Source organism: Rhipicephalus microplus, chromosome 2, assembly GCF_043290135.1.
Source record: "Rhipicephalus microplus isolate Deutch F79 chromosome 2, USDA_Rmic, whole genome shotgun sequence".
NCBI lineage: Eukaryota > Metazoa > Arthropoda > Arachnida > Ixodida > Ixodidae > Rhipicephalus > Rhipicephalus microplus.
The window spans coordinates 36,729,758-36,745,918 of NC_134701.1; the positions used below are offsets into that span (position 1 = coordinate 36,729,758).

Below are 16,161 nucleotides of genomic sequence, written 5' to 3' on the forward strand. Positions count from 1 at the left end.
CCTTTATTATTTTCATTTCGTCAAAAAACGCCAGTAGCGATGGAGATGAAAAAGCCTCGCAGACGCCTTGGCACTCATGCTCATGCTCTCCAGTCCACTCAATAATTATGTCTTACTTAACGAGGCTTCGCAGCAACGCCGTTTGATCACTGAATCTTCATACATTACTCTACTCGCTGCATTTTTCTCTTCTGGCGCGGACATGGCTCGGACACTTTCAACCGATTCGGGGCTTGGAAGCACGCCACCGTCACTGATTGTATCACCCGGAAATGTTATCTTGTTTTGACCGAACAAGTAAATTGTCAAGATTAAATGTAAGCCCTGTCCCTTCTGCTTTTTTTAGGCATGGTATGCAAACATTCGTCATCCTAAGCTTTGTCAGAACCCAAACAAGGACACTGTAGACATAAACATGCAAACCTGGGATGCTTTCAAAGATCGCAGTCAGTGTCTTTTGAAACATCTCCTGGCAAAATATATGCGAAACGGCAGTCCAAAAAAAGTGGCGAACGTGCAAATCCACGATGAAGCTTTGTCAAGTGGTATCTGCTGAAAACCAGAGTTTGCAACAAGCCGTGGAAAAAGTTGAGTGTCTCACCACTCACTTTCTATGTCTTTGAAGGTACACATTGGCAAGTGCTCCCGCAATAAATTTTTGCTTACTTCTCTGAGGTCTATGCACGCGCGTAGAATGCCATTCTTTTTTCGTACCAGGACCAAGGGATGTATCCATTCGGTGAATTGTTTTACTTTGTCGACGATGGACACCTTCTTCATGGTGCCAGTTCATCACACAGTGGTTTTCTTCAGTGCCACCGGAGGCACTCTGCGAGCAGGTGGTACAACTGAAACAGCATCTAGCTGGAGAACCATCTTGTACTTCCTTTGTATGCAGCCTGTTATACGAAAGAGAAGTGGAAATTCCTCTTCAAGACCCTCATTTTTACTTTGTTAAACTGAGTCTATTTTGGTGGGGATGATGCCGAAGTCGATGCATGCACTCAAGCAAATGAGTGCTTGGCCTCCTTTCTTGATGATAAAGAGAGAAGTGTTTCTCGTTGTGCCGTTAATCTGTAGTGCTTTCGTGGCAACACCAAGGTGCTTGATCTCGGACCCGTTGTACGCCGTCAGTACTGCTGTGCTCCTGCAAGACATGGCTGCGTTCAAGATGCGTCAAAAAATGCTGAGAAGGATCAAGTTCGCATATGAGCATGTATCAACCTTAAAACCGATCTGACAACTAAAGATGATGCCATGCACTTTCCAGTCTTTTTCACGGATCGTGCTTACTCTGCAGATGCTGACGTAAAGGAAATTGAAGCTTTCTTCATGATTATGTTGAATGTTGTGAACTTGTGAGCTTTTACAGCATGATGTACAGTAGTTATTCTTGATACATGCATGGCACGTTTTCCCATAGGCTGGGCACTGGCGCAGTGCATGGATGCAACCTGTGGTGTACACGTATCCCAAAGGAGTACGGCCACCAGCGTGGGTCCAGTCTTAGCGAGCCGCAGGGCACGCATTAACCGTCGCCGTGGCGAGAACACGATACTGCTCAAAGTCGCAACATTTTATTGTGGCAACACCAAACGCAGTACAGCCCGTTGCACAGGCGCGGCGGGAAAGCAAATAGGCTTATCCACGCCACGGGCATAAAAGTACTACACAGGGTGCCACGAGCACATCTCCGCGGTAAAGATGATCCACGGAGACACCGGGACCAAGGCCCTGTTGCTCGAGCGAGGGCAAAGGCGCTCGCGTTGGCTTCAGAGGGAGACGGATCGGCGTAACTAGGCCACGCACTAGGACACCGTACTGCTTTTCGGCCGTGCGTACGCAGTGGGGCAACAAAAGGTGAGCGTTCGCCTTGGGCGCAAGGCGCCGTCAGCGAAGTACGACGAGCCCCGAGCGACGGGGGTCGACGGACGGAAAAGATTGTGTGGCTCACCGTCTGCAGTCCCGAAGAGTATCTATCCCCCGCTCCCGACGCAGCGCGCGTAAACCTCTTGGGAGACTCCGCGCGCGGCGCCACACTCAACATCCACTACCGAGTGAGGGGGTTAAACGTCACTCCGCTCTCCCAGTGCGGCAGACAGCAAACGAGGGGAGATATGTCGGGACATGAGAACGGCAGAAAAGGCGGCAAAGCCCGCGCAAAGGCAGCGGGCTAGCCTCGATTCCCACAAACCACAGTACTTGTATGTGCTTTCGTTCAATTTGCAATGTACACTCGGGTGCGAAACACGAACTTGCATGCGCTCGTTGGCCCAGGCAGCATTTTGTTGCTCCGCTACTTCAGCTGCTTTGCACATGTTCTCAGTCATTAGAAGAACCAGGGTTTTGTGCCGCAGCATCTCTTCTCTAATGAATTTGTTGTTAGTCCCAAAGACAATATAGTTTCTGATCAGAGGCCCTTCAAGAGTCCCGGAATCGCAAAGTTTGGCGTGCGTTCTTGGATCAAGTACAAACGGTCGAATGGTTCCCTTTGATCTTGAACTCACATACGGAGCACATGGCATTCGTAAGCCTTGCTTAATACAATATCTGTCAAATTTCTTTACTAGTGTCTGATATCTTAGGCGAGCTCACCTTAAGCGAATGTGAATTCATAGTAGACCTCAACTACTTTGTCCCTGCAGAGCTCCGGAGTGTGGCTGCCTCTGTTTTGAGAGGGTCTGTCGCAGTAGCTGTCAAGTTCCATCGTGACTTGAAGAGCCCCCAGTTCTTTCTGACATTTCCAGTCAACTGTAGTGATGAAGGTAGATTTAAGCCATCCACAACTGGCTGCCATGACCACTTCTGACCCCATGTAACATAAGCGTTTACGGGTGCGTCTGAATCAAATGACACATTGAGTGGCTAGGCAACGAACAACGCTCTTTATTTAACTAACTCTCTTCTATAGCTGAGAGAATGAGGGTACCGCGTGCGTAGACGCGTTGACTGGAACGTAGATCGCTCTTTGCCGACGACGTGTTGGCTGTCGAAACAGCCGCATGCGATTACAGGCTTTGTGAATGTTTAAAATACAGTAAAACCTCGTTATAACAAAGTGGGATATAACGAACTAATGAATATAATGAAGCAGTTGTACTTCTCTTTGAAATTCCCATAGACATTTAAAACATCATTTTAACGAAGCAAAAAATTACCTCACAACGAATATAACGAACCATTCTTCATCTGCAATGAGTATTTACTGATCATTTTGGTATACGTCAATTCAATATCTTAGAGTGCGTGACGGTTCACGTCTCATGACAGCTGCGGTAATTCGAAGCTCGCACCTTGCGCTCCCCAGAAGCTGCCTGCGGCCTGCCAAAACGCGTGTGGGAGCGAGTCTCCCTGCCTTTCCTCAGAAACTAATCGACTCGCCCGCACAGCAACCCCGCGAGCGTGCGCATCAGGCGGCATCCCCCTTTCCTGTAGAACTCATTCACCCACCCATGCATCTGACCTCCTTCTCCCTTCAGCTCCACACCGGAACCTCGCACGTTGCCAGGGGATTTCGTCCTTCGCTGTGGCAGAGCAACACCACCTCTATCAGTTTCTGTTGCTAGACACGAGATGGACAACGGCAGCAACAAACGTAAGCGCAAAAATAAACAATCGAGCGGAATTCGGCAATGTTGAAAATCGTGGAGCCTGGCGTCAAGAAAAAAAAAGTGGCCGAAGATTTCGGCAACGTCGTTGGGTGCCGCGGGCGACCAGGCCCAGACATTGTGAGATGCTCTCTTTGACGCCAACGTTGTGCCTGACTGCGACACTTTCTGCATGTGCATCAGTGCAGATGCTGATGCGGCGACAATCGAAGAGTTGTCAGATGCAGAAATTGTGCCAAATGAAAGCAAAACGGTGATGTTGTAACAGTGACGAATGCGTCGACACTCATGAGCCTAACGTTGGCGAACCCGACGCCCCCGCAAGCAGTGGATGCGGCAGACCTGCTGTGCTGCTTCTTTGGTGCTTACTATGACAGCAAGGACGGACTCGAAATAGCTGCTGCAACTGAAAAAGCAGTCATCAGCGTGAGGAAGAGTCGGGAAAGTCAATTAGGGACTATTTTTCTTCGAAGTGATCAGCAGGCTGGTGTGCTGAATTTGGCAGAAATAAAGTGCATTGTTCTGTTATTTTGCTAGTTCTTGCCTTCCAACAGTCGTTTTTTTTTTTTTATGAACGGTGGGCTGCTGTGATATTCGTTTGTGTGAACATTCTCTTTTGCTGGCTAATTGCTGGTAGAAATGAATATTGGCTATAACAAACTAATGGTTATAATGAAATATTATACGACTCCCCATTCAACTTTGTTATAACGAGCTTTGACTGCAAATAATGTTTTAATGTTTCAAAGTCCCACCATCAACGCCTTGGCAATGGCACTCATGGCTTTGTAGCAGCAGCCACTGCTCTGGCGTGGAAAGCAAGAAAAAGCCCTCCCTACAAGATCTGTATTTGTTAGATGAAAATATATCAGCAGGCTACAGATTTCACAGGTGATATGTTAGAGTTCGCATACTATTATGTGTGAGTAAGAAAATGTGAAACTTTCAACAAGGTCATAATAATCTCATTTTGCTGCTCTTGGCAATTGGCCTCACTGAAAAACATTACGGCCACATTACGCAACTTACATATCGTGCATCATACAAGGAAATGCACTCAAAAACACTGAGCAACCAACCACAGCAACACAATGCCTTTTCAGCATATGCACAAAAAAAGGGACTAGAACTTTTGAAGAAGCACAGCACCAAAATTTAGTACCTTGATTGTTGTTTTTATCTTTGCAGGCAGGTTATCCCTCACTTACTATAGCTGGAAACCTCGCTTGCACGAGTGCGCAACAGAAATTTATTTAAAGACGTTTTTAGAGCGCCAAGCCGCAGTTTAAGTTTCAAAGAGCACCTAGGTAGGCAGGAGCAGTTCCAGTGTCTAGGAGCTGGCCACGTGACCATGCAAAACTGCATTGTTGATGCCGCGCATGCGAGCGGGCACCGCACCATCAGTTCGTCAGCTAAGCCTGCACGTGCTATGCAATGTCTTCGCGACCATCTTTGTCATCGTCATCTGAAGCCCAAGATTTTTCGCAAGCAGGAGTCCCTGCCATGTTGTATGTGGCCAACAACTTGCAATCTGGCCCACTCGACAGTAGTGGCTCAGAAAGTGATATGGACAGTGAAAGAAAGGGCGAATTGCAGCATGACCTGCATGTCGGAAATGTTCAACGGCAAGTACAACTCAGTGTGAGATGCCGTCATGAGCACGGTACAGTAACATTTTATTGTAGCGAACCTCAGATTTACGATTTTTTTTTTTTTTTTTTTCAGATTAACGACTTTTTCAAAATTCCCTCAAGATGCCAACTGGTCTAATGTAAATATGTCACTACAATTATTTAAGAATATTAAATGTTTCAGAATAATGCATGTAATCTTAACTCACCAGAACTTCCAAATAATGAATAGAGATTTTTAAAAGTTACTCACAGCTGTGAAAATAATGCCCCGCTCCAGACCTACATTATCATCATCAGAGTGCCTGTGTGCCTGCCCTATTCAAATGTGCAACACGCTTTACTGCCATCATTGATGATTGGTATGTGGGGTTTAACATCTCAGAACCACCATATAATTATGAAAGACGCCGTAGCAGAGGGCTCCAGAAATCTTGACAACCTGGTGTTCTTTACAAATCTGATCACACAGGCCTACAGCGTTTCCGCCTCCAACGGAAATGCAGCTACCCCAGCCGGGATTCGACCCTGCGATCTGCGGGTCAGCAGCTGAGTACCTGAGCCACTAAACCACCGTGGCGGGGCCTATCGCCGTCATTATCACCTGGTACTTGCTTTCCACGTCAGGCTTCACTCCATCGTTGTTTTCGTGAGGCAGCTTTACCTGCACGCTTGTTGCACTGCAGTTTTCTACTGAAAGCCTTTTGGTTGGAGATTGAATGTTCAAGGTGAGCTCCGGTAGCAGCACAAAAGTTATGCTACAACAATGTAAGTTAACAGTGCATGCTTTACTAACGCTCGAACAATACACACAGTGTGCTGATAAAACATGCACATGAGCATAGCTGACAACCGATAAGATCCACGGCATTTGTCGTGACACGACAACAAAAGCAAAAATAACGTTCAAACAGCACGCATGAACAGACTTGAAGAATCGGTATTCAATGCTAATTCTTCGCACTGCGTAAGAAGGAAGTTCCGTCTTTCAGCAGTCGAGTTGCCCACATCACTATTGATCACACTCTTTCTCAAATAAACATGCACTGGTTCAGTAAATTTTTTTTTTTTTGCACTGATAAGAGCATAACGCGGTCGCAAATGTACACACAGCACAGAATGTACGCACAGCACTCACGTGGTTGTGTGTACAATTTCTGCACAAGTTTTTAATACTCTCACTATAACAAATATTTAAAATAACGAATAATTTTTAGCAGTCCCTTCAGATTCGATGTATCGAGATTTCGCTGTATAATTCAGATTTCATGCTCACTTACAGGACAAAAGTTCAAGGATGTTCAATGACTTTTAAGGCTATGCCTGGAAATATTCAAGGACCACATTGTGAGTTAGAAACCCAATTAACATATTTCAGGGAAGGATGGAGGCTTGGAATAATTAGAAGTCATCAAAAAAGGACAAAATAGCCGGAGCAAACATCAGAAACATGGTCGCAATTACTTCTAGAGAACTGTCGATCATAGTTCCTTGGAGTTACATAGATAACCACTTTCAGTGTTCTGAATTTCAGTATTCCAGTAACCACTCAGTAATCACTCAGTGCTCTAATTTTGGGGCCATGTCTCCTTTTTGGTGGCCATGTTCAATGAGTCTTTGCCTGTACAAGTGACCATTGATGCCTCGGCATATGGACTGGGAGCTGTGCTACAACGGGTGTTCGACGGAGATGTACGTTAAGTGGAATTCGCTTCAAAGACTTTAACACCACTGGAACACAAGTACTCTACCAATGAACGAGAGGCGCTGGCATGTTTATCTGCGAGGTCGCAAGTTTGTCTAACGAACTGACCATCAGGCTTTGGTGACGCTACTGTCCACAAATGGGGTTGGAAGATGCCCACTTCATATTTAATGCAGGTGTGCAATACTTTTCAGATATAATTTCACCGCGCAGTACACAAAGGGGAACACCAATGTCATTGTGAATGCGCTTTCCATGTTGCCCTTGACCCTTGCAGAGGACGACCCCGCAAGAAGTAGTGGCTGTGGTTTCCAGCATGATCACAAAGAGTGAGTAATTACTCAGTAATCACTCAGTAATCAATCCAGTATTCCCTTGAATTTTTATATAAATTTCCCCTGTCTCCTGCTTCTTGGTCTTGGCAGTCTTCATAAGAGCGTTTGTCTCGATGATGCATGTCAAGTCGCTAGGTGCCTCTGCCTGTACCGCATATGAGTCTGCAGTAGCTGTTAATTCCTTAGCAGCAGCTTCTAGTTTCATTTTCTTTTTTTTGTTAACGTTTGGATCTCCTTCACCATGACATATGTTTTTTATTTTTTCTTATCCTCCTGCTCCTCCCTTTTCCAAGTTTCCAAAAATGCACGGTGTTGGCTTTTTTCAAGATGGGCACATTAGATATGCCCCTGTTACATATACAGCATTACAAATAATGTGCTGTAAAATGCACAACAATGTTTACCAAAAATCAACAAAGGAGATTCAAGGATTTTCCAGGATTTGCGAAAATTCAAACGCTTTCGAGGCCTTGAAAACGAACTTTTCTAATTCAACGGTTTTCAAGAGTTTCAAGGACTCGCACAAACCCTGTAACAGTGATGTTTTTTTATTCTAAATTGTATGGTCTCATACATTTGTGACACAAGACACCAAATCAAGACGAAAGATGGAAGATACAATGCAGTATACCGTTTGTTTGTAGGCTTCACCTATTCTAAAGTTAATTAGTGTCTCCTTCAAATGTAGTCGCTGTTTAGCTAGTTTATATGCTTCATGTGCTTGTTTCCTTGCATACATTAATGAAGGCTAAATCAAATTACCTATATTATGCTTAAATGGGCATGTGCAATGCCACACTTGTGTGATGACACCAGTACGTATGCTAATGCGGTATAGCGACCCTTGAAAGTGCCATTTCAGAAGCTGCAGGGCAAGGGAGATAGAGCTGGAATGTATGTGCTGCAAAAAATTGAGTGTCTGCATGCACTTAGGGGCGATCTGCATTTAGATGGTGCAGCGCCGACTCCAAGTCTGGAGGAACTATTTTTGTGGCTATCTGGCCCAAAATTCTGGCTCAAATGCAACTCCTCTTCATGTGGCGTCCATTCTGAGCATATACTATCACCGCGCACAAACTATGGCGACTTTCGCTGGCGAAGGCCATGCATGAAAAATATGTGCAAGGTTGCTTAGAAATGTCACCGCAACGGGTAAACGTCAACCATGCAATAAAACCTTACTATATTCACACTTATCACAAAGTCGATGCTACAATATCAACAAAGTTACAGCGGTACATAGTGCGTAACATCTGCCGACGGTTACGATGAGCAAACAGTGGAAGAAAGCTAAGCCAGCCCATAGAGAAATCGCAAATAGAGCAAACGCAAGGTGTGTGTGAGCAACCAGCCAACTCAAACTCACGACGTAGGTTTGTTTACGGGGACACCGCACTGATGCTGGCGTCACCGGGTGCTCTGCACCTCACTCAGCATGCACGTTAAAATTGATTTTCAATATGTTCTATGCTATATTTGCCCATGAACTTTCGATCTTGTGTATATCTCCACATAAACCTATCTCACACATTATCTCGCTTTCAAAGGTTTGCGTCAGTGCTTTTTTAAGAGTGACCAAAAGGTGATCGACATTCATTAGAGAAAACAGACTTTGAGGACTTCAGCACAGTGCAGTGTTGTATTGTTGTATATACATGTGCACCAGCACCATACTTTTGCGTGAAGTGTTCAGGGGAATATCGGGGCTGTTCAATATATCAAAGATCAGTTGTAACATAAAGCTCACCACCTGCTGTAGCTGATACTCGTCCAAGGCAAGCTCCTCAGAAGAGAGAGTGATGTCGCTGCGGTTGATGACGGATCGAGGCAGTTGTAGCGGGTCTTCCTCCTCAGAGCCAAGCTTGCGAAACAGCTCCGAAGTAGGGCCCATGGGTTCCCCCCAGGAGCGCGAGTAGGTGCGGCGACGCTTCTCCCAGTCCCACTGGGTTCCCCCAGCCTGCTGCTGCTGCTGCTGCTGCTGCTGCTGCCGCCGCTGCTGCTGCTGCTGCTGCTGCTGCTGCTGCTGCTGCTGCTGCTGCTGCTGCTGCTGCTGCTGCTGCTGCTGCTGCTGCTGCGGCCCCCGCTGCTGCTGTTGCTGCTGTTGCTGCTGCTGTCGCTGCTGCTGTTGCTGCTGCTGCTGCTGTTGCTGTTGCTGCAGCACAATCAAGACACCATAGCAGCATATGCATATACGCAGGGGAGAGGGGCGCAAGTCAATATTCACAGCAGTACCATTATTGGCCCTTGTCTTAAACTTTATTGCCAGAGAACGAATACGGTAAGAACAAGTGCCAGTTAAAAAGATTGCAAAACAGGTCAAGCACAAATTGCTCTCTTCAGAGCAATCATATATGTCACTAGTGACATGGTAAAACAACATTGCACAATATTCCAATACACTCAATCAACAAATACAAGATAATGCGAAGGCGGCATCGGTGATGTTCGACTCACCAAGATGGCTTACAAAGACGATCCGCTGTGTCACCCTCATGGAACGACCATGGGGAACGACCATTTACACCAGCCTCCCCACGGCAAAAAGGCTCGCCATTCTTTTCTAAGCAGCCACCTAGCCTCGCCGCCGGGTGTCACAGCTGGCGCTACTGCGCTAATCACAGTGATGATGATAGTGAACCAGCGCGACCACAGCACCACCTACCGCTTCATGGTTGTTAACCCTAAGCGTGGCCTATCCGCAAGACACATGTGTGCCACGAGGTGCAAACGACTTTATGGGAGATCATACTGCCACAAATTGCATGTGCACAAGCTCTCACTGCTACATTTGTGTTCTGTATAGGGGCGCTGTCAATGACATCATCGGTATATAAGAGATTGCCATCAAAATAATAGACAGTGGCTTCCCGGCAATCTATAGTCTTGCCTTATCTTTCAGGTATTCGCGATACTACAATCTGGCGCAGTGGGCCAGGCTAGCGACGAACCGTTTCCTTTAGCTAGCTTCCTGCTGTTCCAAGGGGCGTCACCTACGAGGTGGCATCGTACGGACTACCGCCATTATCACCTTTCCTGGAAATTTCCGGAAATACAACAATTTCATGGGAGCAGCGGTGCGATGATTTCACAACTTTCCTTGAAGTGACGAGGATAGACGCGCAATTACACAACAGAAAAAGGCCATTCTGCTGCAATGTCTTGGGGTCGAAGGACGGCGCATTTTTCGCACACTAGGCCCAGAGCCAGCACGGATGCCAGGCTCAACGAAAGCCGGGCTGGAGGCAAGCAAGCCAGCAGGAGAAGACAAAGCAGAGGCAAGTGGAAGGGATAGTTACACTAAAGCGTTGGGCCTGTTGGAGCGGCAGTTCTCAAAAACCGTTAATGTTCTGGTCGAGTGATGTCAATTCACAGTACGTGGGCAACTGCCGAATGAGCTGATGCGAGAGTACGTCAGTGCCTCCGACAGTTGGCAAATACCTGTGAATTCAGGGATTTTTTTAAGGTAGCTCTGCGAGACAGAGTTGCTGGCAGAATACAGAGCACTGAGTTGCAACAGAAATCGCTTGTGAAGGTGTCACAACTTACACCGGCAGAGGCCATGGAAATGTTGTAGACGTACGAGCAGGCAGTGGAGGGCGCAGCCGTCTATGACCAACGATCCCCACAAATGGACACAGTATAGCATGTATCCTAAGGCAGAGGCCCAGACGGCGCCTCAACGATGGCATCGACGCGCAGGTATAAACAGTGCGGCTCTACGAGACGCCTAGCTCAGTCACGAGAATGTAAGGCACAGGGAAAGCTCTGCTCCAAATGTCAGAAGATGGGACATTTTCAAGCGGTCTGTAGCAAGTGGGCAGAGCAGGGCGTAAGGATGTTCGGGAACGACAGCGCTATGAAAGACAGCGTGCTCATTGTGCTGGCGGTCGGAGAAGTACAACGAAGAACATTGGCAGTTGATGTCATTGTTAAGAACGAGCCACTTCAGTTGCTGGTGGATAACGGTTCGTGAGTGTCTATTTTACCAGACAATGTTTATCCAGCCAAGTTTGCCAACAGGTTTCTTTTGACTGCAGCTACAGCGATGCTGCAGAATTTTTCGCAGAAGAAAATTCCAGTCTTGGGATGTTTCACAGCCAGAGTTGTACGCAGGAACAACTCTGCCTGTGTCTGCTTTTATGTTGTTCTCTTAGGCACAGCGTTTCTGGGCGCAGATGCGGTGCACCAGCTACAGTTGCACATCGTCAGCTCTACGCTGAAGTGCCTACAAGTAATGGTCAGCCCCCAGTCGCTTCCTCCTGAATCGTGTGAGGTTTTCTTTTTTTTCGCTGACGAGTTGGGACTAGCGAAAAACTTTGTACATTCTGTGAAGCTGCGCGCAGATGTAAAACCAGTAGCAGCAAAGATTGGACGTTTCTCCTTGAAGCTGCAAAATAAAGTAGTGGATGAACTGACAACATTATTGGATGGAGGCATTAAAGACAGAGTTAGTGCTGCAAAATGGGTGTCTCCTATAGTGGTTGTGCAGAAGGATGGAACTATTCGTCTATGTGTTAATTTGCCCAAGCCAAACAAAGCAGTAGTCATTGATGGATTCACATCGCCGCACATGGAGAAACTCTTGCATGTGCTGAGCGTGGTTCTCGAAATTGAATCTTCCTGCAGCGTACCATCAAGTGGAATGAGCCAAAGAAAGTCGGAAAGTAAGGACGTTTATCACGCATGAAGGTGAGCAGAGTGTGTTTCGGCCTAGCATCCGCACCAGCCGCATTTCAGCCAATGATGCAAGAAATCTTGGACGGATGAAATGACGTGTTGTTTTATATCGATGATATAGTTTTTGGAAAGACTAAGAACGAGCACAAACATAACCTTTGCAAGGTATTGCATCACATTGCTGAGGCGGGGCTGTGGCTAAATCCTAAATGCTTATTCGGCACTAAGGAACACTAATCTTGGGGTCATGTCTCTTTTTTGGTGGCCATGTTCAACGAGTCTTTGCCTGTACAAGTGACCACTGATGCCTCAGCATATGGACTGGGAGCTGTGCTACAGTGGGTGTTCGACGGAGATGTATGTACAGTGGCATTTGCTTCAAGGACTCTAACACCACTAGAAAGCAAGTACTCTACCAATGAACGAGAAGCGCTGGCATGTTTATCTGCGAGGTCGCAAGTTTATCTTACGAATTGACCATCAGGCTTTGATGACACTACTGTCCACAAATGAGGTTGGAAGATGCCCACTTCATAATTAATGCAGGTGTGCTACACTTTTGAGCTACAACTTCACCGCACAGTACACAAAGGGGAACACCAATGTCATTGTGGATGCGCTTTCCAGGTTACCTTTGACCTCTTCAGAGGACGACCCCGTAAGGAGTAGTGGCTGTAGTTTCCAGCATGATCACAAAGAGTGAGTTGCAAGCAGCAACAACTGAGGATTCAGGGTTAAGTGAGCTGGCGCAATATGTTATGTTCAGATGGCCTGAAAAGGGCTGTTAAGCTGGAAGGCTAAAGTTGTTTTTTCATGTGCAAGAAGAACTGTCGGTTATTGACGGGCTGCTGTTTTGCGCTGAACGGGTCGTTCCCCCAGCAGCACTCATTTCCAGGCTGGTTCTGATGGCACATGAATCACATCCAGATATTGTAAGGGCCAAACAATGGCTAAGAGAACAGTAGTGGTGGCCCGGAACGGACAGTGAACTTGAATGTCTGGTTCAAAATTGTGATATCTGCGAAGCATCAGGCAAATCTGCAGAAACTGTAAAAGCCCGTTGGAGCCTGTAAAGTGGCCAGAGAAGCCATGGAGAAAGCTTGGCATCAACATCGTTGGGTGGATGGAGCGAGCCCCTCCAGATTGCAGGTTTGCAATCACTATAATTGATTACCACAGCAAGTGGCCTGAGGTAGCCCTTGTGTCCAAAGTAACTGCACAGGTAGTAGTGAAAGTACTTTTGAAAATTTTTTCGAGAGAAGGGGATCCGAAAAGCATTGTGACTGACAATGGGTGTCAGTTCATGTCGACATGTTTTGAGCAGTTTTTGTGAGATCGGAGAATTCAGCACTGTGTGCTACTATGGTGGCTAGAGGAGGGACGTGTGACGCACGCTGCATTCTTGTTATGGAAGAGGGGCGCGCGGAACGCAGTGAAAATTTTGGCCGTCGCAAGGGGCGCTGCTGTAGCAACAGGTGCTCGCTGCACTTGCTTCGGCTAGGTGATTTGTGGGCTCGTTCGCTTACTCTGTGTTGTGCCGTTGCCGCGTTTGGATGCTTTGACTTCACTGTCCTTGTTTTTCTGGCCACATTTTTCGCAAATTAGCGCATGGTCAGTTTGCTGACCATGCCGCCCAGCCATTCAAGTACATGCCTCGTGCCTGGCTGTAAAGGTGGGTATCGATTGTGCTCAGATAAGCTGTCGGCCTTTAAGGCCCCGAAGGATCCCTCAAGACGTCAGCAATGGGCTCGTAATATTAAGCAGGCTGACAAAGAACTGACAACAGACAGCGTCCTATGCGAGCGGCAATTCGACGAGAGCTTCTTTGGAAGAACATACCGGCACGTTGCAAATAATGAGGTTGCAGAGATACCCCGTGATTGACTGAGTTTATCGGGCAACGCTGTGCCTATGATGTTCCCAGACGCACCGAAGTACTTTACGAAAAAAAGCACGTGTGAAAAGAAAGGACCGAAATATATGTGAGCAGCACGAACCTGCTATGAAATGGCAAAAGCGCAACTCAGTCAGCAGACAAGAGCCCGATGTACTCGTCCAGCAACAGGAGCTCGAAATTCCTGATATTTCTGAGGTCAAAACATTTAACGCAGTCGACGCTGTCGCCGAAGTTCAACGTGTGCGTGTGAATCTCCGTCTACCTGATGAAACATGAAACAAGTTAACGTTTGGCAGTGAACATGACTGCGTTGTAGGGTGTGTGTCAGCTCGGGGGCGAGCAAGTAGACCACGTTTTGCTGCCCAAGCTGGTGAAGTTCAAAGCTAATAGCTGTGAACAGAGCTCATTGTGTTGCTTTGTGCACCTGAGGAGCAAAGTTCATTCGCAGTGTACAGTCTCGTCGCAGTAAAAAGCACAGTCGGTGCTCGACAGCGCACATATGCACTTATATTGTGTCAAGGCTGTGGCATCAGACCGGCAAAGTCGGGACCACATGTATTCTGTGCCGACAATTACTTTTCCACCAAGTGTACATACGTGTGTAAGAGTGGTGGCACCTGCATACATTGCAAATACACCGGAAAACTGCTGCAAAACTAAATGTCGCGAAAGCGGCGTAATGGGGGCATGTCCAAACGCCGAGAAAAGCTCGCTAACACATGCCGCAGCTTACGTATGGCTCAGAAAAAGGTGCTGAATGCAGATTTCTTGGTGGCCATTTCTTGCCACCAAGAAATCAGGTGCCCTTGTCAAACCGAACAGTGAGTTAGTGAGCGCGCTTGACAAGGGAGGCTTACTTTATCCTTGTGAAAATCTGGCCAGACTGGTGAAAACTTTGGAGGATGCTTTTACTTTTTTTTTTCCACTGAAAATTGCATTTCTTCAGCGTAAATTATTTCATGCAGTTCTTGGCAAGAATCAAGCTGGATAGAGTTGGTTGTGAAATTCACAGCAAGGAACTGACTGCTAAAGTAGTGCAGTTTTTTCTGCTCACGCATATGCACTTCTGGACAAAATCTTTAAAGATAGGAGTGTCCAAAGGAAGTGCCAGGAACACTTGAAGTTGAGAAGGTGCAACTAATCTGATTTCTTCACGTAACACGAAAGTATGTGATAACAAATGTGTGCCAGATGCTTGTGATGACGTATGTGTGATAAATAAACACACTTTACCACTTCTCTTGCGTGTATTTATTATGCATGTAAGGCAATGCCTTAACAAAAATAATTTGTCCTAGCCTAGAGAAAACAATCGCTGAAGTAAGGAAGTGTCCAATGTCTAAAATAGCCTCCAGCCACAGCATCCCGCTCTCCTCTCAAAGTTTTTCAAGGAAAAGATGCCAGAAAATGCAATTCAAGCTGTAGGGAACCCCTTTAAAGTACAAAAAAATAAAGGTGCGCGAGGGGAGAGGGAGATCGAGAAAAGCCGTACACTTGAATGGTAAAGAGTTTACATTTCACCAAGGGAAAAAACACTAAAGTCAGCTATGCATGCAAGCAAGAGATTTCGTTCAGCTGCAGCATATTAAACAGTAAAAATAGCGAAAAAATAACGCAACGCGATGATAACTACACAGGACAGGCGCTGAACAGGTCCGTGAGGCACGCCAGTTCCGTCAGAATTAAAAGCATTTCGCTTTTTTTGCCATCGCATAACATCAAATCAGTACTTGCAACACATTCTTCTTAGCGAAATAAACACGTAGCGCTTTAGAGTGCATTGGTGCGGTGTGTGAGCGATTGTTTAAAACAAGTGAAACTAATGTGCAGCAGCTATACGCAAAGCAAGCAAACGCCGCCGCAAGCACCCGTTGCGCAGGTGGCACCACCTAGTGTGACAACCATTTTTCATTGTGAATTCGTGCAGCCCTCCGCCCTCGCTTGTCACACTTCCCCCCTCTAGCCCCCATAGTACTACCCACAATGCAATGGGCAGATTGAGCATTTCAAGCATTTCTCAAGGAGTATATTCTGGTTGCAGCATTGGAGCGAAGGTCACTGATAGGAGGTATCCTGCGACTATCTCTGTGTGTATAGGGCCACCCCACATGCAACTACAGGAGTGTCACCAGCTTACCTGCTGCTTGGAAGAAAACCCAGAATAAGAGTGGATGTTGTTGGCCTGCCAGAGAAAGAATGTTAAACGCAAAGCTCCTTAAGGCGTGAGTCTGTACATTCTCCAATGTTGTACATAGCCACCGGTGGCACATACCCACTTTAGAGAAGGTATGTGCCACAGGGGATGCGG

The 16,161-nt window shown here is 46.6% G+C and overlaps 1 protein-coding gene across 9 annotated transcripts in view; it reads right to left on the bottom strand.

Annotated features, from left to right (window-relative positions):
* LOC119169139 (uncharacterized) overlaps nt 1–16,161 on the bottom strand; it is a 748,171-nt gene that overhangs the window by 635,571 nt on the left and 96,439 nt on the right. For 7 of the 9 annotated variants that reach the window (XM_075883044.1, XM_075883038.1, XM_075883051.1 and 4 more), the window contains one exon: nt 9,027–9,431. The exons of 1 other annotated variant lie outside the window; for it this stretch is intronic. In XM_075883044.1, coding sequence (XP_075739159.1) covers nt 9,027–9,431 — 405 coding nt within the window. The remainder of the gene's footprint in view (nt 1–9,026; nt 9,432–16,161) is intronic. One more of the 9 variants, XM_075883033.1, reaches the window with a different exon arrangement.